General features: G+C 47.5%; 1 protein-coding gene across 1 annotated transcript in view; it reads right to left on the bottom strand.

The window, feature by feature from the left end:
- The window catches only part of CACNA1A (calcium voltage-gated channel subunit alpha1 A), a 163,898-nt gene that overhangs the window by 106,660 nt on the left and 37,031 nt on the right, over positions 1-20,207 (bottom strand). The window contains exons 3-5 of the mRNA XM_087816760.1: positions 6,410-6,501; positions 4,218-4,370; positions 123-316 (exon numbers count right to left, since the gene is read on the bottom strand). Of these exons, the coding sequence (XP_087672886.1) occupies positions 123-316; positions 4,218-4,370; positions 6,410-6,501 (439 nt within the window). The remainder of the gene's footprint in view (positions 1-122; positions 317-4,217; positions 4,371-6,409; positions 6,502-20,207) is intronic.

Below are 20,207 nucleotides of genomic sequence, written 5' to 3'. Positions count from 1 at the left end.
CTTCTGGAGCCATGTTGACTTGCCCCTGGGCTGCCTCCCTGGCTCAGGGTCCTCCCACTGCAGCCTCAGGAGTTGGCTAGTCTCCGAAAGGGCCACTTCCCCAACGAGCCCTCATTACTTACGTTGTAGAGGAGGTCAGTCCACCCTTCCATGGTGATGCACTGGAAAACAGTCAGCACTGCAAACAGGATGTTGTCGAACTGAGTGATCCCATTGTTGGGCCCTTCCCAGTAGGGCTGGCATTTGGTCCCATTGGGGCAGGTGCGGGCGGGTTCCTCTGTCCCACATGGAGCCGGAGATTCACCCTGAATGTCATCTGTGAAAGGGAAGGGAGAAAAGTCAGGAGAAGGAGCTGTGAAAAACAGCTTTGAGAAGTAGGGGCTCATGAAGAGTCAATGCTGTTAAAAAAAATAATTAAAAAAAAAAGGCTATTGGGATGAATTTATCAATTTTTTGAAAAACAAAAAACAACAAACCCAACCTTTGCCTTTGAACTAGTCATTGTTTTCTATTTTGTTAATTTCTTCTCTAAGTTTTATTATTTGTCCTGTTATTTTCCTACAGTTTTGAGATGGATTAACTTCCTTTAAGGCTATAAATTGTTCTTTAAGTGTGGCTTTAGCTGCATCTCACAAATTTTGTCATGTATCATCATTATTTAAGTAAAATATTTGACAGTTTCTACTATTATTTCTTCTTTGACGCATGGATAAACAAGAAGTATTTCTCTTTTAAAAAACTTGTCAGATATATGTAAGATAGAATAGTATAACAAATTCCCATGTACCTATCATCAATTTCAACATTTATGAACTCAGGGCTATATTCCCTCCCCACACTTTGCCTTGCCGCCAGAATATTTTTAAAGCAAATCTCAAACATCCTATTATTTCATCCACAAATAGGCATGTCTCTTAATTTCCAAACATGTTTAGAGTGGTCTTTTTGTTACCAATTTCCGGCTTAATAACATCAGAGCCAGTGGATATGTTCTGTATTATTCAGTCTTTTGAAATCTGTCAAGATGTGCTTTATAGTCCCTAATACAGTGAACTTTGGTAAATGTGCTGTGTGCACTGTGAGGTAGTTGGGTGCAGTGCTCACCAGACCCCATTAGGACAAACTTGTCCATCACACTGTGTTATTCTCTTGTAGCCTGATTTTTTTTCTTGAGATGTGCTGGGCTCAGGAGCTGTTCTGGGGGCGATGAAGGACAGTACACACAGTACTTACCCTTAGGCGAAGAGCTAAGCTTTCTTCCCCCAAAGCAGGAAGCAGATTGTGAAAATGCCACAAGTAAAGAAACACATGTCAAAGGATGCCCCTTTCTCTAGAAACCAAAGACAGCTTCTCTGCAAAGTTGGGCTGGGCATTAATGGTCAGTTCTAAATTCCAAGGGGTTGATCAAGAGGGAGAGATGTCTCTGTGAACACCCAGATTCAGGGGAGCACACATCGTCCCAGGCATGTCCCCAGTGGACCACAGTAGCGGACATGAGAGGACCTTACTCAGTGAGTGATATTTCTGAAGGTTTTCAGAAAGTGACATTATCCACCAAGAAAACAGACAGCTGAGTGTGTAAACTCAAGCTTCCCACTAAAGGAAAATATATCACAGTGTATGTGCTCCAGGCTTTGTGCACCAGTTCCCAGCCTCCACTCAGCATGTAGCACGGAGAAACAGACCAGCATGGAACACAGGAATCTCATTGGCCTTTGAAGCTTGGTTAAAGAGAAACTCTAGGTCATGCAAAGCAATGTTCACTGCTCTCAGGAGTGTCACCCACTGCTCAAGAAGCAATGACCACATCGGCCACCAGTTTAAGTGGCTAGAAATGCCTTCCCCATTCACGGTGGATTTGGTGCAGGGGCTGTGATTTAATAAATAGAGGTTGGAAGGCAAGTCTTTTAGACATAAGGCTCAGGGCTGGGGGAAAAAATCCATGGGCTCCTAGACTAAATGAGAACCATCGGTTTTTGGGAAGGCGGCCTCTGTTGGGAACCTTCTGTCTCTACCCTGTGCCCAAGTTTGGCTCAATTCCTACGCCCTGAGTTATCCCATTGAACCCTGATCCCTCTTTTCCTCAGGGCTACAAAAGCTCTTGCATGCTCATAGCATGGGGATAAAATCCTTCACTGCTTGGATTTTTTCACTGCTATGAACTGGTTGCAGACGAGAGCTCTTGTCTCCTTAAACTATTCTGGAAGCTACTGGAAAGCAGGTACAATTCCACTTTATCTATGGGTCTCTGTGAGCATTCAGTATGGTACTGGGTGCATAGGAACCAGGTTCCCGATGACAAAGAAATGCAACTGAAAACTTGTCTATCTTTAGCAGTTTTGCCCAGTGGAGTTCTTGATCCCAATTCCCCTCAACTCCCTGCCCCCCATCATGAAACTCTGAGTGCTGCTTCTGGAAAAGCAACCGTCCAGAGTCTGAGGAATTTGGTTATAAATATATTTTAAAATTAACCTGCTGCCTGGGTGTCTGTATATATCTGTCTCTTACTCACACGCCTTATAATTTTCATCGTGAGCTTTTCAGTCATCTTCCTAAATGGAGGGTGCCCGCCCTCTGGTGGGCCCACCCACATCTGTCCCCTCACAACCCCACTCAGACCCAAGCCAGTCATGTGTCTTCTTGGCTGGAAAGGAAAAAACCCTAACAAAGCCACCAAATCTAGGACCCAGAAGTCCTGGTTTCTCTTCTCTTGGCTGTGTTTTCCGAGGGGCCCTGCCCTGTATCTCTCCTCGAATTTCCGCCCGGTGATGAGGCCAGGCGCAGAAATAGCTCTGCCTCAATTAACACCTTCTTCATCGGGGAAAGAAATAATTAGGACATCCCATACTGGGCGAACTTCACAAGCCCAGGAGAGACGGAGACAAGAGGAGCAAGGGAAAAAAGCGCATCTCAAATAAACCTTTCCTACTGGGGTTTCTTTTCCTCTGGGGAGGTCTGGGGAGGGGGCTGAGCCACTTGGGGTTCACGGGGCAGGGCAGGTAGGCGGGAAGCCACTCCAGGTCAAAGTCTTCTGCCAGCAAGACCTGCCCGAAGCTGCCTTCCTTTCCTAAATGAATTCTCTTTCAGCTTCACCGTCCACTCTGTCCATTCCATCAATTCACGGTGCCCTTGACCCATGACTAGTGCTGCCATTCAGCCTGTCTGCACCGAGACGGCCAGAGGTCCAAATACTGAAACACGGACTTGCCTCCTCATTTTATTCCATTTGGTTCTTGGGCTTCAGAGAGCAAGAGAGTTTGGGTAGCAGGGGATTTAACTGAAAATGTATCTGGAAGCCACTGGGTCTCTGAGTGTGTGGGTTATGGGGACACCGCCCTGCCACACAGCTGGTTCAGAGCACTGTCCCAGGGAGGGGGGCCTCCTGCCTTCCTGGCTTTTCTCCTGCCTCCCCCCCCCCCACTTCCTGACCCAGCCACTAAGGGTTGACACTAGCACAGGGTGTGGATGAGAGGGACCAAGACCTTGCTCGCGCTCGGCTCTGACTGGTTGGTGCCAGGACTCCCAGTTGGGGTGTCTTTAGGCACATTCTGGGGGAGACTGGCAGAAGCCATCCCCTATTTTCCTTTTCTTTAGGTCACCACCCAGTAAGCAATCAGACCCCTTCCTTCCTGGCCAGGGGTCCCCTCCTTCTTCATGCTTTAGAACTCAGCATGGGCTGTGGTCACTGCAGGGTCATTAGGCAGAGGCGGTCGGCACCCAGCCCACATGCTGTCGTCACCTGCCCTGCCTGCTCCCATCGGAAAACACCTTCGTGACCACCAAGGAGCCATCATCACCAGTGATGAACAGAAATCAGTGAATAAATATCCAGCTCCTTTGCCCCTCAGGGGGCATGGCGCTGAGGTGTGTGTCCTACGGGACCGAGCCCTGGTTGCCCACAGTGGTAATCTGCTTGTTGTCCCTTTATGAGATATCTTCCCTTCCCTGTCTGACTTCCCCACGCCCCAGGTGGCACTTCCTTGGACCACTTCCCAAAGAAACCACTTACACCTGGGACAGCTTCTGGGGGACCCCAACGCAAGTCCTTAGCGACAACAAGATGTTGGTTGCTGCTACCCCCTGTCTTGCCTGCAGTGCATTTGGAAGCTTCCAGGAGAAGCTGGCCCTGCACAGACCTTCCAGGAGCTTGTCCCCAAGGGAGGAAAAGAAATGGGAGCAAAGTTGGAAAAAACATACATTGTGATGTTTGCACCTACCTGTCCCCTCTTCAAAGCAGGTGGTATGAAATTTTCCCATATAAAATTCTAACCCTATGATTGCAAAAATAAGGATTGCAAAAAATAGGAGAAGGCCAATCTGCAGCAAGGGGATCATCGCCTTCATGATCGACTTCAGGACGACTTGTAAACCTGGGGAGACAAAGAGAGGCCCCATGGCCGTGAGCAGTCACCCCCAACTCCCTCCCCCAGGATGCTTCTGAGGGAACCCAGAGCACACAGGAGGCTGAGGACAGGTGATGGTGAAGGAAGATGGAGGGAGGACACACATGTCATTATTATAATAGGAACAGTCCTTCTTAATTTTAAAAAGCAATATATAACCCTTGTAACACAGAAACCCACATCTGAAACCTATATGCTAATATTAACCATTGTCACCCCAATAAATTTAATAAAGTGGAAAAAAAACATTTTATTTTAAAATATTTTAAAAAGTATTTGATGCATGCTGTGTCATTTGATGAACCTCTGGGTTAAAAGGAGTGGAAATCCATTGCTTTCTGAGCCATGATCCTGGCTGCTGGGTGGCTCTCATCCAGAGTGGGGAGTATTTTTCTAATTTTTTTCCACCAAAAAGGGGCGTCTTGTTTTCCCTAATTTATTCAAAGGCATCATGTAGACAAGTTGCAACTCTGCACGGGCAAGCAGGCAGCGCCTCAGTTCCAATCCAGAGAAACCTGGCATAATTTCACTGGCTTCTAGCACAAGCCCACCATGAGGTGGGCGCACGTGTAAAATGATCCCCATTTTGCAGAGGTGGGAAGCAAGACGCAGAGAGCTGTCGTGATTCACCCAAGGGCATGAGAAACAACAGAGGCAGGATTCAAACCCAGGTCTGAGTGATGTCAGATCCTACGTTTGTAACCACTGTGCTACATATCAGGAAAGTCTATGGTTAAAACTAAGGTTGCAACATATAAGCTGGGGCTTGCTTCTTGATTAGAAGAACCTTGCATGGCCCAGATTAGAGCCTCCTGATGGGTGGAGACCCTAGCAAGAGAGGGAAACTGTCAAGGTGGATCGAGGGGGCCATGCTACTCCCAGGGGTCCAAAATGGAAGGTGATGTTAGTGGAGGCCGTGTGGCAGAGTGGTCCAAGTCAGAACTTTGCTGCGGGTGCACCCGCCTTCTAGCTGCTGTGAGCATTGGCTGCTAAGGGCTTCCAGCCTCCTCCTTCAGAGTTGTTCTTGGTTATAAAGAGATGCCTCACTTGGGAGGCTGTTGCTGCCCCACCTCCCACCCCCAATAATTGACTTGAAAGTACAAAAGGCAACCTCCTTGCCTCAAGTTGGAGGACAACTCTGGTCCTATTCGCACTCCATTCCCCCATTCCTTCCCTCCTGAGAGGCCCCTCCCCCATAAAGAAGGGCACATCTGAACACCTAAGTCTGTTTCTAGGGGAACAGACAGACCTAGTCGTCTTTCTAGCAATGTGACCCTGAAAAAGTCAAGTAGCCATTCTGAACCTCGGTTTCTTCATCTGTAAATGGGGGTTAGAATAGAACCTCCCTCTCATGACTAAAAGAGAGAGTTCACACCTAGCAAAATACCTGACATGTCAGAGGTGGTTGTTAAACAGCTTCTTGTTAGTATTAGCTTTGGGATGGCCCTTAATTTAAAACAATGCGGATGGCAATGAATGTGAAGACGGATGCCAATGAAATGTAAAATGGTGATAATAATAGAACCCACCTCACAGGCTTGTTATGAGTATAAATGAGTTTAAAAATGGCAAATACTTAGAACAGTGCCTGAATAATAATAATAATTAACTAAGGCAGTAAGACACCTTGGCTTTGATCACATTATTCAGCTGCTCTGAGCCTCAGTTTCCCCATGTGTAAAAACAGAGGTTTCAGTACTAGCAGCTTTATAGGGCTGAGAACTGAATGAGATGATGTGTAGCGCTTAGCGTGGCTCCTGAGAGACAGCAGACACACAATAAATGGGCACTGTGGTTATGGATGAGGCTCCTGGCTGGCTTTTAGGAGCTCACCCAGACCTGACGCCAGGTTCCTGAGGGTTCCCCGGGGAGCTGCCCCCAAATGGAGGCTGCCCTGACACAGGCTAGGGTAGCACTTGGGGGACCCTCCTGAGATGCTCTGCAGAGGGGGAACAGAAGACTCCAGGCCCTGAGCAACCCCTTGCCAGGGTCGGAAACTCACGCACTTGGGATTCCAGACACCAGCTTGAGCGGTCGCAGCACTCGAACTGCCCTCAGCGTCCGTAGGTCAAACTCTGTCCCAACTGTCGCCAAGATGCTGGAAGAAAGAAACCAGAATAGAAAACAGAGGGTGGGTTTCAGGGTCAGGTTCAGACAGACGGGCAGGGTGCCTGGGGTTTCATGTTGTCATTTATTGGCTGGGCGACCACAGGCAGGTGACCGTACATTGCCGGGCTTCAGTTTTGTCACCTGTAAAACAGAGTTAATGCTACCTGCTTCATGGGATAACATGTGATTTACAACAACCCCAAACAGGTAGATGGTTGATGAAAATAAATGTTGGACTAGGAGGAATAGAAGCTCCCCCAGGGCATGTGGTTGGGTGACCACAATCAGAATGGATTGTGGGGAGGCTGGGGGCACTGGGGGAGAGGCTGGGGGAGTGGCAGACCCTTTGGAGCCTGGTAGTCTTTACCAACCGGCAGGAAAGTAGTTCAGTATTAACAGCCCAGACTGTATGGGTTCAAATCCCAGTTCTGCCACTTCCCAGCTGGGTGACTTTGGGCAAGTCACTTCCCTGCACCATGCCTCAGTTTCCCCTTTGGCCTAATGGGATAACAACAGTACTGGAGAGTAGAGGACACCTCAACATTACACTTAAAACAACAGTACACCTCAAAGGGTTGTGAGGATTAAGCATATTGATACTTGTGGAGTGGTTGGCACAATGCCCGGCACACAGGAAGTGTGCTAAGCTACTTATAAATAATGGAAAAAGGGAGAAACCAACGGGTGTGGCTCTGATAGCGTGGACCAGCTGGCATTGGCCCTAGAAGGCGGCTACAGACCTCAAGCCTCGGGTCAAAAGGAGTCACTCTTGCCAATACAGGCGAGACAAGCCTTCTGTAGAAACGCCCCCCACCAGGAAAGACCCCAGCCTAAGACCTCATTTGTAAAAGTGTTACTGGTGACACAAGGGGTCCCGCAGCCCCTGCTCCTAAGGCGCCCTGGGGAGCCTCCCTCACCTGTTTCTTGAATGAGTCCATTTCCGAGGTGAGTGACATAGACCGAGCTACTGCAGAGCCACTCAACAGAAAAGGTTGTCATAATCACTCGAGATGATGGACAGAAGATGCTGAAAACCAGTGGAGGGTGGCCATGCAAATAATTGGAAGGTGTCATCAGGGGTTTGGACCTTATCACCTTGGCCTGTCAAAACCAGTATCTGCATCTCTGTCTGAGTCCTTTCTCCAAAACTGAGAGAGGCCCTGTGGGAGTAGGTGGATCAATTCCCAAGCTCCCTCGCCCCTCATTCCAGATTGCTCTAAGATGTGTTCCCCAGAGGGCTGACCCCAGCTGCCCCCCGGAATTGCCTGCTCAACCACTCATCCTTCCTTGTTGTCCTCCCCACATCGATACTTCCTGGGGTCGCCTCCCATATGAACTACTTGCACCTGAATCTTTGTTTCAGGGTCTATTCCGGGGCACCCCAAACTAAGACAGGGGTTGTTCCCAACTCTTTTTCAAGACTACTCCTAGGGCAGAGATGGGCATTTAGATTGGGCTGACCTATTTTTCCACCATCAACAAATGTGCATTTGAGTATGTCCTATGTGCCAGGCAGAGCAACACATGAGATTCTCCCTGCCCCATGAAGCTGATGCAGAAGAAAAATGTTTAACAAAAAAATGGACACAATAAATGAACCTATCACAGGTATAATGCATTCTTAGAGAGAGCCAGAAGACAACAGCTCTGATGGCACACAGCAAGTCACATTAACTAGTCTGGGACTCACGGAGGATACGTCTCAAGCTGAGGTCTCATGGAGTAGGAGGAGGAATCTGTTCAGTGGGGGAAGAACTTTCTAGACTAGGGGAATAGCTGAGACAGAGAGCATGGTGGGAAGAAGCTTGGTAAGTTCAAGGAATGAGATGGACCACGAAGCTGGGGAATAGGGGGAGCCGTGCCATACAACCCCAAAGAACTTTTAATTCCATTTACTCTATTTTTCTCTTCTTTTACCAACTTTCTCATATTCCTTTGGGTTCCTTGAACACCATTCTATTTCTGCAACTCACTTTCTCCCTTCTTGGCAGATAGTTGATTAGAGTGTGCATAGCAAATGAGAGGCATCATTTGAGTCTCCATTTATTCAATTCACAAACACTAACTGAGCACCTACAATGTGCTGGGCACTGTCCAGGTCCTGGAGACATGAGCCATAGGGACCCCTGTCCAGGGGGGAAACTGAGAATAAACCCAATAAATACGCTGGATGTCAGGGTGATGAGCATGACAGAGAAACGCAATGCAGGAAGGGGGGAGGGAAACATCCGAGACATGGAGCAGGATGAGGGGAGTAATGACATTAACATCAGTCGATAAAAGCAATTGTTCTTTACCATCTGACAAGGAAGTAATTCAGTGATAAGAATGCTCAGACCAGCACTGCCCAGGAGGACTTTAATAAGAGCTGCGTGTGAAATTGGTAATTTTCTAGCAGCCACATTAAGAGAGTAAAAAAAAAAGCATGTGAAATTAATTTTAATAACATAGTTTCTTTAACCCAGTCTGTCCAAAGTGTTATCATTTCAACAGACAATCAATATGAAAGATTTATTAATAATACATTTTATACATTACTTTCTTTGGACGAGTCTTTGAAATCTCTACTTCTGGCACATCTCAATTGAGGTGCTTAATGGCTGCGTATGGCCAGTGGTGAAAGTACTGGACAGTGCAGGCCCAGGGAAAGACACTGAAGTAAAGATGTGAAGAAAGGTAAGGGGTGAGCCACACGAATATGTCAGGGGGAAACTAGGCAGCCGGATAGCCAGTGCAAAGGTTCTGAGCAGAACTATGCCTGGTGCGTTTGAGGAACAGTGTGGAGGCCAGTGTGGCTGGGGCCAAGTGAGCCGGGGTGACAGTGGAAAGATATGAGGGCAGGGAGGTGATGAGACCTTGTAGGCCATGAGGAGACTTTGGCTTTTGCTCTGAGTGAAGTGGGAGCTATGGAGGGTTCTGAGCAGAGGAGACACATGATCTTATATATTAAAATAAGACTCCTCTGGGACATGTCCAAAAGCTGAGAGACTGGGGAGGAAGCAACTGCATTGTTCCAGGTGAGCGATAATGGGTCCAGATCAGGTTGTGCTGGACGCAAGGGTAACACTGAGGTGAGCTCAACCCTGCCCTTAGACGATCACACAAGTAAGTGGTTGAGAGATTCAAGTCCTCTGGTCCCACAGCTGTAGGAGGCTGGAACGAGGAGGAAATGAATGAACACCGGCAGGAGGGCTGGGGACAGCATCACTGCGGAGTCCAAGTCTGAGGAGGCAGCACAGGACCAAATCTCACAAAATCTCAGACCTCGGGTCAAACCCTAGGCTTGTGTTTTCTCATTGCGTGGCCTTTGCCCGAACTTGTCCAAGCCTCAGAAAGGCAGAACTTCCCTCCTGCTCAGTGCCATCCCAGCCAGCACCCAAGACGTGCTATCTCCTGATGTCCTCCCTGGGAAGGTGAGGAGTTAGGAGGAGAATTGGAGGCAGAGGAAGGTTTCTCTGGCCAAGAGTGTCCTCAGAGGCAGAGGCTTCACTCAGGGTGTGTGGTGCATAAGAAATCAGGTGGGCTGGACAGTGGAGGCTGTGAACTGGAGGCTGAGGAGGTGGGTCCTGTCGTGTGGACAGTGGGAGTCATGTAAGGTTTTAGAGCAGGGGAGGGATGTGATTGGGGTTGGCGTTAGGAAGACAAGCCTGACAGCTGAAAGGACAGATTGGTGGTGATAGAGGCAGGAACTAGGAGGGAGCCGCAGAGCAGGCCGGCGTAATGAGGGCTGGAAGTAGGACAAAGGCAGTGGGAGTACAAAGGAGAACCCGATTTATATTTAGCTGCCATTGATTGCTGTGCACCAGGGAGCTTGCCTGGGCTCATCAAATCCTCCCTGCATGCCAGTCTTTAGCAGGATGAGCCCCATTTTACAGAGCAGGACACTAAAGCCCAGAGATGACACTAATGCATGGAGATCCATACCACCAAGTAAGAACTTGAGCCAGGACACCAGCACCCCAGAACTCCAGTTCTCCCCCTCACATGGCTCACTGGATGGGGCTAGGGCAGCAGTGGAGATGAAAGAAAAGAAAAAAATGGCTTCTTGATTCTGAATGAACCACTGAGTGACAGTCATTCATTTATTCAACAAGGGTTTATTAGCACCTACTATGGAGCTGGGTGCTTGAGTAGGACCTGAGGATGCTGCCATGAACAAGGGACAATGGGAAGACACGTGGTAGGTCAGATGGGGCGTAGCCACCGAGGCTTCCAATGGAAGGATGGAGCGTGGGGTGGGAGAGAGAGGAATCCAGGGCGACTGGAGGGTTCTGGCCTGGGCTATCTGAAGGAAGGAGTTGCTGTCAGTTGAGATGGGAAAGATGGAGGAAGGATAGGTTTGAAGGAAGGTCAAGAGCTGGGTTGTGGACATGGTAAGTCTGAGATGGCAGTTTTCTGCAACTCCCTTGTTAAAACCTTCCACTGGCTCCCATCAGGCTTAGAATAAAATCCAAGCTCTACCATGACCACAAGACTTTGCGTGACTTAACTCCTGCAGGCCATGCCACCCCACTCAGGCCACTCTGACTTTCTGTTCTGCCAAGAGGAAAAGCTCTTTCCCACCATGGGAATGATAGATTGGCTAGTTCTTGTACTTCAAATGCCTGCCCACGCCCTCCACTCTCTCCCTCTTTGCCTAGCTGGCCCTCTTCAAATCCTTCAAGTTGTAGCTCAAATTTTGCCTTCTCAGAGAGGATTTTCCTGGCACCTCTGGCTAAAGAGGCCCTTCGCCCCTGGACTTATGTCGTTTATTAAGTTGTACTTGCTATTCGCCTCCTCTCTAGGATGTCAGCTCCATGAGTACAGGGACCTTTATATTTTCTGCAGTCCCTGAAGCACTTCACATGGCCTAGCAGGTCCCAGGTAGCTGGTGACTGAGGAAGGAGCGGCGCAGGCAGGGTTAGCGTGGACTAGAGATCCAGGGGCAGACGGGCAAAGAGAGACGAGCCAAGGGCCACAGTGGAAAGGTGGGGAAAGGCAACATTTTAAGAGATAAAGAGGAAGGAAGTGATGACAAAGAGGGAGAAGTCACAGAGGTGGGAGGGGACCTGGCAGAGAGTGTCATCCCTGGGGATCAAGTTCGAAAGTGTTCTGAGAGAGGTGAGGTCACTGGTCTCCAGGGCAGCACCGAGATGAGTAAGATGCAGTGGCCGAAGAGCATCCATTATGCGCCGCATCAGGTCACTGGGGAGTCTCGCCAAGGCTGGTGCTGGAGAGCACAAGAGAAGAACTGGAGCGAGAGCCTGGGTATAAGAGGATTTTCAGGGTGGGAGAGAAGTGAGTATGTTTATATGGCGAGAGGGAAGTCAATGATGTATCTCTTGGTGTTTAGAACTGCGCTGCGCAATATGGTAACCACTGGCCCCACATAGCTATTTAATATATACACTTAATTTGAATTAAATTAGGCATTCCGTTCCTCAGTCACATCAGCTGCACTTACACATAGCTATTTAAATATATGCTTAATTTAATTTAAATTAAATGAGACATTCAATTCCTCAGTCGCATTAGTCTCATTTCAGGTGCTCCACAGCCATGTGTGGACAGTTGCGTACACAGAACATTTCCATCACTGTAGAAAGTTCCACAGGAAGGCGCTGCTCAAGCATGTCCACCCCACTAGGCCAGGAGTTTTCATCTGTTTTGTTCACAGCTTTATACCCAGTATCTAAAACTCTGCCTGGCATACAGTAGGTGCTCAATAAATGTTTGTTGAATAAATGAATGAAAGAATAGTGAAAGAGTGCAATGTAGGAAAGCATAGGGATAACTAATTGAGTATATTCTAAAGAGATGGAAGGGTGGGTAGAAGGCAGGGCTTGTCTTACTGGGAAAAGAATCATGGAAAACATTGATGGCTGTCAACCCAGTAGCCATCCCCACCCCTTCCCTTGGTAGATGGAGCCCATCTTCCATCAAAGGGGCAGAAAATACCCAATAGTCTCTTTTACCCAGGATTCCTTGCAGTGGGGGCCATGGTGACATGACTGAGTCATGTGCCTAACAGGTAGTTAGTGGAAGTCTCCTGGAGGCTTCTGGGAGGAGCCACAGGGCAGGAGCCAGCCCTCCTCTTCTTGTGTCTGCATGGGATGGCTGGGCAGACATCGTGGAACTGAGGTGGCCATCTAGCGACCCGAGTGGTAAAGGTGACCAGACAGTCTTTACGCTAAAGATGGCAGAGTGGAAAGGTGGAAAAGATTCCTTGGAGACATTGCCCAGCTGCAGAACCAACCACCCAGCCTCCAGACTTCTTGTAATCTGGGTAACATAACAAACATCCTTCTAGCAGTTAAGAGCCAGACAGCCCCGGTTCAAATCCCAGTTCCTCTAATCACTGTGTGGCCTTGAACAAGCCACTCAACCTCTCTGTGCCTCAGTTTCCTGAGCTGTAAAGTGGAGATGATAATAGTATTTCCCTTATAGGTGTGGGAATTTATGTGACTGTTCACACTTGTGCTTGAAATTTACTAAGTCCTATGCAGACATTTGTTTTCATCATTATTTTTATTTTATTTTGTTACTTGCAGCTAAGTTCTATCAGAACCGACTGATAAAGACAACATCCCTGAGTTTGTTTATCAGGTTGTACACTTTTTGCTTAACATACTGAGATCCCATTTTATGCCCCAGTATTTTTACCAGGTGAGTGCTCTCTCATTTCATTGACAGGGAAACTGAGCCCCAGAGGGTTAGCTACGTGCCCACAATCACACAGCTAACATGCGGTGCCTGGACCCTGAGTCTGCCTTTGCCACCTCTATGGTGCTGCTCCTTGATTAACTTCACCACCCCACGCACCCTCTCCTGGGACCTCTGCTAATCTCATGGCCCCACTAACCTGAGTGTAGAAGGAGCTCTATTTTCTCTGCTGTCTGAAAGTCAAGATGTCAGTATATTTGCAGAGGAACTACTACCATGTGCCATGGGGGTGAGGAGGGGAACATGTGCAAAGGCCCTGGGGCTGGAGAGACCTTATGATGAAGAGGGAGGTTACCAGCTAAGAAGGAGGGCAGAGGGCAGGAGAGTGAGGAGATGCCAGTCAGCATGGTTAGAAAGTGGGGGAGAGGATAGAGGGTGTCGGCTGTTATGGGCGCCCTGACCTTAGAAGAAGCACCTGCCCCTTATCGATTCGGGTCAAATCTTCCTGAGACGGGTACCTAGGAGCATAACTGCTTCCCATGCAGACTGTATTCTTGCCATTCATAGACTGTGCCAATCCTCTTTCTCTTCAAGTTCATTCTGATATCACCTGGCTTGTATCTCCTCTTGGGAAAACGATTTCTAATTTTTTTTTAAAACCCTTAAATGCAGAGAGTCAAGTTAACCGTTTTCCTCAATTCATAGCATATTTTCACCTTTGGTCTATGCAATACCCCTCTCTTGATCAATCGCTCATTCATTCCCTTTATCCCCAGACTCTACTTTCATTCTTCCCCCATAAGAGCCAACCAATGGAATGTTTAATGTGGTCTTCTTGGAATGAGTTCTGGCAAAACACATGCTTCACTTTGAGTGGGTATACTTTTAATTTACCTAAATGGCACAAAGTGAGGCATATCCTGCTGTTTTCTGTTTTGAAGCCCCATCAAGGATGGTCTGTTGTGCATGCAGTCTGAGGCCCTGGGCCCGGGGCTCCATAGATGCACCTGTCACATCCCACCTCCTGTCCCCCTGGCATGGACACCAGGCGGCCTGAGGTTCCTCCTCCACAGATGGTGTGGGAGCGAATATCTCCGTACCCCTCCCTTACAGACCCAGTGAAAATCTCCCCAGGATGGGTGATTGGGAGCATAACTGCTGGTGGGTCTGGACTTAACTGGATTCAGTCCTGCTGATGACCCTCCAGAGTGGCAGTCCAGGCCACACACCTATGAGTAAGGCAGGAGCTTCATCTTTTCCCACATACCCACCTAATTAAGGCGTCTTATCCACCTTTCTATTTTTTTCTACTATAAGAGGCATCCAGAGATACTATTTTAATTTTCATTTTTCTGATTACAAATGATCTCGAGTACCACATCATACTGATTAGCTTTTCAGAGGTCTCTTCCTTAATCCTCCTGATCACAGTTTTTCTGTTTTCCTATTGGGATTGTTGCATTATTCTTGATTTGTGAAATTCCCTCATATAGTCTTGATCGGTGCTGCCCCATATTGTAGCTACTAGCCACATGTGGTTATTCAGCCCTTGAAATGTGGCTGGTACGAGCGAGGAACTGAGTTTTAACTAGTATTTACTTTTAATTCATTTATATTTAAAATAGTCACATGTGGCTAAGGGCTACCATAATGGACAGCAGTAAGTTATTAATTCCTGGTTAGTTTTCTTCTACTATTCTGTGCACTATTTACAAACACTACTCTAGTTCTTACCAGGTACCAGGCGCTATTCTAAGTGACTTATAAGTATACTCATTCAAAACTCCTAACGACCTATAAGGAGATCCTATTCTCTCCATTTTATTGATAAGGAAACTGAGGCACAAAGAGGTTGAGTAATTTGCCCAAGGATTCATAGGAAACGGTAAGACCAGGATCTGGATCCGGGCAGTTTGGTTACTCCCTCCCTTGAATTATGTCTCTCTTTAACAGAAAGAACATTTTAGTTAACATGTAATCAAGTATTTTTTGCTTTAGATTTTGTGCTTTTCAAGTTCTACTTAAGAAGTCCTCGCCCTCCCTGGGTTGCACAGACATTCTCCTCCATTAATGCAAAGTTCTACCTGGCACACGAGGTCCTCTCATGTGCCCTGACCTTCGCGCTGAGCTTTCTCTTATTTGTCTTTTAAAGTAGAGGATTGCACAAAAGGACACATTCCTATTTTGGGTAATTCCTGAAGCTCTCTTAAAGTGTAGTGTTTTCTTAAATAAAAAGGAAGGAGAGCAGATGCAAAAACCCCAGAAAGTGCCAGGTAAATGATTCTAGAAAAGAAGGGTTGAATATATCAGGGACGAGAAGGGGATGGCATTTGAGAGGGGACTTGCAGATTTGGAGATCAGCAGATCTAGGGTCTCCTGAGGGATCACACTGCCTCATTGATAACAAGCTGAAGGGGGTAGTGGAAGGGCAACCTCCTTGAGGGACTAGAATGAGAAGAGGGGGGAAGATGTGGTGATTTGAGTGGGGTAGGGCACAGTGTCTTCCCAACAGAGTAGATTTACCCACATTTGCAAGCAAAGGGCATAGTGTCAGTGGAGAAGGAGAGCCTGCAGGTCCACTCCAGATGTTTAATGGAGTGAAACTCCGAGGAAACGGACAACTATGTTTTCAAATGAATTTCCAGACACTGAGTGGGCACCTCCTACAGGAAAGAGAAGCACTCCCCAGCCAAAATATAACGAAACTCTCGCCCGTAGTTGATGGGAGTTAGATTGTTCCAACCACTTGGGGAAATTGTCAGGCAGTTTCCACCGAGGCAAAAAAGATTGCTCCCTTTGACCCAGCGATTCCATTCCTAGGAAGCCTCCCAGAGAAATGGGAGCAGTGGTTACCAAAAGACAACTAGAAGAGTGGCGACAGCAGCTTTCTCTGTAACAGCTCTAAAATGGAAAGCACCCAAATGCCCACCACCGGCGCCGTGGATGACAGGCGGTGCCAGTACAAGGCCATGAGAATGAAGGGCCTACAGCTACAGCAGCATCACGGGTGGAGCTCACACAGACGACATCAGAGGGAAGAAGCCAGGCGGAGAACACGGAAGGACCTCACGCACTAACAAGCGAGACTAACCTATGCTGTGTCAGGATGGGGTTACTGGTGACTGGCAGGGAAGGAGAGAGTTTCTGGAGGTTGGGGACATTCTATTTCTTGATTTGGGTGCTGGTGACATGAGTGTGCTCAGTTTCTGAAAATCGCTCAAACTGTACCCATGTAAGTGTGCTTTCCTGTAGGTATGTTACACATCAGTGTAACGTTAAGCAGATCTAGAAAGACGTTAACGTTTATTGAGTGCTTGTTGTGGCCAGGCAGTGTGCATTATCTTATTCAATCCCCATGATGATCCTATGAGGCAGAGGTAGGGCCTGTCATTCCCTCTACTTTCCAGACCAGAGAGGTTGAGTCACTGCTCCAAGCTCATACAGCTAGTGCTCAGCCGAGCTGGGATTTGATCTCACGTCCCATTTATTTCTAACTACTCTGCAATACTTCCCAGGCTTGGAAAAGTGAAGGTTCACGGCTTTCTCTGAGACAGAGGAGAAAAAGGAAGGAAAAAAAAAAGGGAGATGATCCTGAGGAAATTGAAGGAAGAGGAATTTAAAAGTGACCACCAACATCTTAAGAAAAAGTTGGTAAGATCCCAAGGAATCAGAGAAGGCTGGAAGCAGATGTAGGGGGAATTTAATAAAGGCACTGACTAAAGATGAAGAAACGGGTTTTGTGCTGGTCTCAATAACCAGTGTTGTGGCTGGACCAGCCTTTGTGGTTTATATTATGACTGCAAGACCCCCCTTCGACAATCATCAGGAAACTTTGAAAAGCTGAGTTTTATTCCTCCCAGGACCTGAAATGCACACAATACACCTGGGGACACACAGTGACATTGAGGGGAAAGAAAGAAGACAGGGCTTCTGCTTTTATTGGGTTTGAGGGAAGGTGGGGGCTTAGGGTTTTGAGGGCTCACTCTTTATTGGTGAATTTAAAACATAAGAGCGGGAATTTAAAGTACAAGAAAGAGAAAAAAACACCCAGTGGTCCCAAAGGTCAGTTACTGAAACCAACCAAGACTTCTAAAACAAAGGCGTCTCAGCGGGAGCAGGCGGCCTCGCTCTTTATCTAGTCCTGTGGCTGGCGTGTTTACTGAGACGGCTGTCTTTGAAGTGGATGCCTGTTTGAAACGGATGCTTGGTAATCAAAGCTTAAGTCAGGCACTTGTGTTACAAAATAAAAAACCCAACACTTACAGAATGTTGAGGGGTACTGAGGCTATGGGGATTCTGTGCAGGCAAGAGGAACCCTACCCACTGGTTCTCTTATGCTATTATGGCCTAAACAATCATTTCCCAACATGGCAACAACTAACACTTCATACAGTCTTACTTTTCCAAAGCCTCATTCAGGGGCACCATCACCACAGGAGGTGGGCTGGGACCCACTTCACTGATGAACAAACTTAGGTGACCAGAGGCCAAGTGTCTTGACTGAGATCACACACAGGAAGTTTCAGAGCTGACCTAGAACTGAAGCCTTCTGATTCCAGTGAAGCGAAGCCTCCCTTCCAGTGAAAACTGCTCACTCAACCTCACTGCTTCTCACTGTGCTCCTTTATCCAGAGAACCTCCTCCCCACTGATCTACTGCTCTGCCTTCAACATTGCTTTTGCTCCAGCCCAGAGAACTTTTTGTTACGGTGGAAACATTTTATTCTGAGTTGTGCAATATGGCAGCCAACAGCCACATGTGGCTAGCGAGCACTTAAAATGTGGCTGAGTGACTGAATTTTTCATTTGATTTCATTTTAATGGGTTTACACTTATATTTAAATAGCCACATGTGACTAGTGGCTACTGTGCAATTCTAAAGTTGCATTATGGAGTGGATTACATAATTGAGGCACGTATTTGGTCACACACTGGTGTGTGCTGATTACTCACTCCCCAGGTCCATTCTCCAGCTTGCTTGTGCAGGCAATAGAGGTCTCTCTCTCTCTCTCTTTCTCTCTCTCTCTCTCCCTCCCCCCCTTCTCTCCCTTCCTCTCTCTCTAAAGTCAAGAAGAAGAAAAAAGGATACCTATTTTGGGCTTTATGTATGCAAGAACTAAGCATCTATTGTTTTTGAGCCCTTATATATGTTGGGGGTTCTTTGTTACAGCAGAAAGCAGTATCTAATATACTTACTAGTAAGTAACTTAGCTAATCTTATACACAGTGACTAATACACTTGTGCTCCATGAGGCCACAGGTCTGTCTCTTGTTCACCGATGGACCCTCAGTGCCTAGGACAGGGCCTGGTCACGGTAGGCTTCATTAAGTATTTGGTGAATGAGCTGTCAGCTTCAATTTTTCTTCCCAGTTGGGTGTAAGGCAGAAAGAGTAGCAGATGTGAACTCTGGCTCTCAGGTGGGAAGGGGCTGGGTTTACATCCTCCCCAAATATTCACTAATTGTCTATACTGGGCAAACTCCCAACCTCTGTTTTCTCCTAGGAAAGATGAAAAATTATAGAAAAGCCTTTTCTTTTAGTGGACAGTGGGAGGATTAAATGTGACCACTCATGAAAAGTGCCGAGAGCACACTGCCTGATGCATAGTAAGCCCTCAGGAAGTAGCCGTCATGATGATCTGAAGTTTTCTTATTCTCTGGGTAAAGCAAAGGCTCAGAAACGGCCCCTGCAATCAGCTCTGACAAATCTCAGGACCCAAGGTATGGGGGGTTGAGGGGAGAAAAGCAGCAAGGCTTGATCCTGGGATTACAGCCAAAGACCAACTCAGAAAACGCTATTACATTCCCATGATCCTCCTGCTGTCCCAGGAGGGCTCGAGACTCTGTTTCTCACCCTGACCTCAGACTAACTGCAGAAATCAGCCCCCCTGCTTTGGGGCTCGGACCAGCTGCCTCTGGATCAGGGTCCCACTGGGAACACAGCGCTCAGAGAGCCCGGTGGAGTCCTCAGGCCTAACGGAGGAAACGAGCCATAGTTTAATCGGGCATCCCACCTTTGGGGGGGGGTTATTGTCATCATCAGCCCGGAGGTATGGGTGACTGGACACACTCCTGAGGACCCATCAGGCCTTTCTCCTCCATTAATTAAAATGTGAATCACAGCTGAGTCACTGAAGAAAGAATACGGTCAATGAACAACTCCGGCTTCCTACCTCCTTCTTTGCTCAGAGAGATGAGTCAGCAGAAGTCTGGATCCAAAAATGAGAAGGGGAAATAAAAAGCAGAAGAGCTGCAGAGCTTGGGAGAGCAGCAGCAAAATGAACCTGAGACCCTATATCCTTCGTCTTAGCAGAAAATGTCCCCAAATTCCTGACCCAAGGCCAACAAGCCAAACCCCACTAGTAAGCACATCTCTCTCTCTCGTTTTTACACAGACCCACAGACACCCCAAGTTCTATACAAGCTTCAACAATCTCTTTTCTTGATTCCTTCAGGAAACAGCAGGTTCCTCACCAAGCCAAAAATGGCCTCAAATCTCCATCCTGCCTCATTTTCCCCCAAAAGCCCCAAGCTTTAAATTCACACATCTAATGGAAGAGTGGGAGCCGTGTTACCTATGGTCAATGGGAGAGGGCCACGGGGAGTGAGAGTAGAAGGTTCTGGAAGTGCGGGCCCCTTAGAATCAGGGCATTCATGGAGCCTACTGGCTAAAAACATGGCACCTGAAGCCAGGCTGGTCTGAATTCTGGCTCTCTGTGCCTGGGACAGTTAGTCTGTCTTTCTGAGCCTCAGTTTCCTTATCTATGAAATGGGGGTAGTAAAAGAACCTATTCACAGTGTGGTAAAGATGAAGAACAGCACCCACTAGAAGCAAGCAATGATAATATTCATTAGAAAAAAGTAATCCAAAAATTCCTGCCTCACCCCTAAGGTCACCCTCTGGGAAAACAATCAGGTTGGTTGGGGAGATGGCCCTCACTAAGCAGAGAGGATGCACAGTGTCTGGCATACACTCAAGCTGGTGTGTATGTGTGGTGCGAAATTTCCCCCACAAAACTGCCTGATAGCACGTAACATCCCACACTTCACTTTTG

This window comes from Miniopterus natalensis, chromosome 4 (assembly GCF_054644295.1).
Source record: "Miniopterus natalensis isolate mMinNat1 chromosome 4, mMinNat1.hap1, whole genome shotgun sequence".
Taxonomy (NCBI): Eukaryota; Metazoa; Chordata; class Mammalia; order Chiroptera; family Miniopteridae; genus Miniopterus; species Miniopterus natalensis.
Note: the sequence above shows the minus strand (reverse complement) of the source record. Positions and strands in the feature narration are given on the sequence as shown.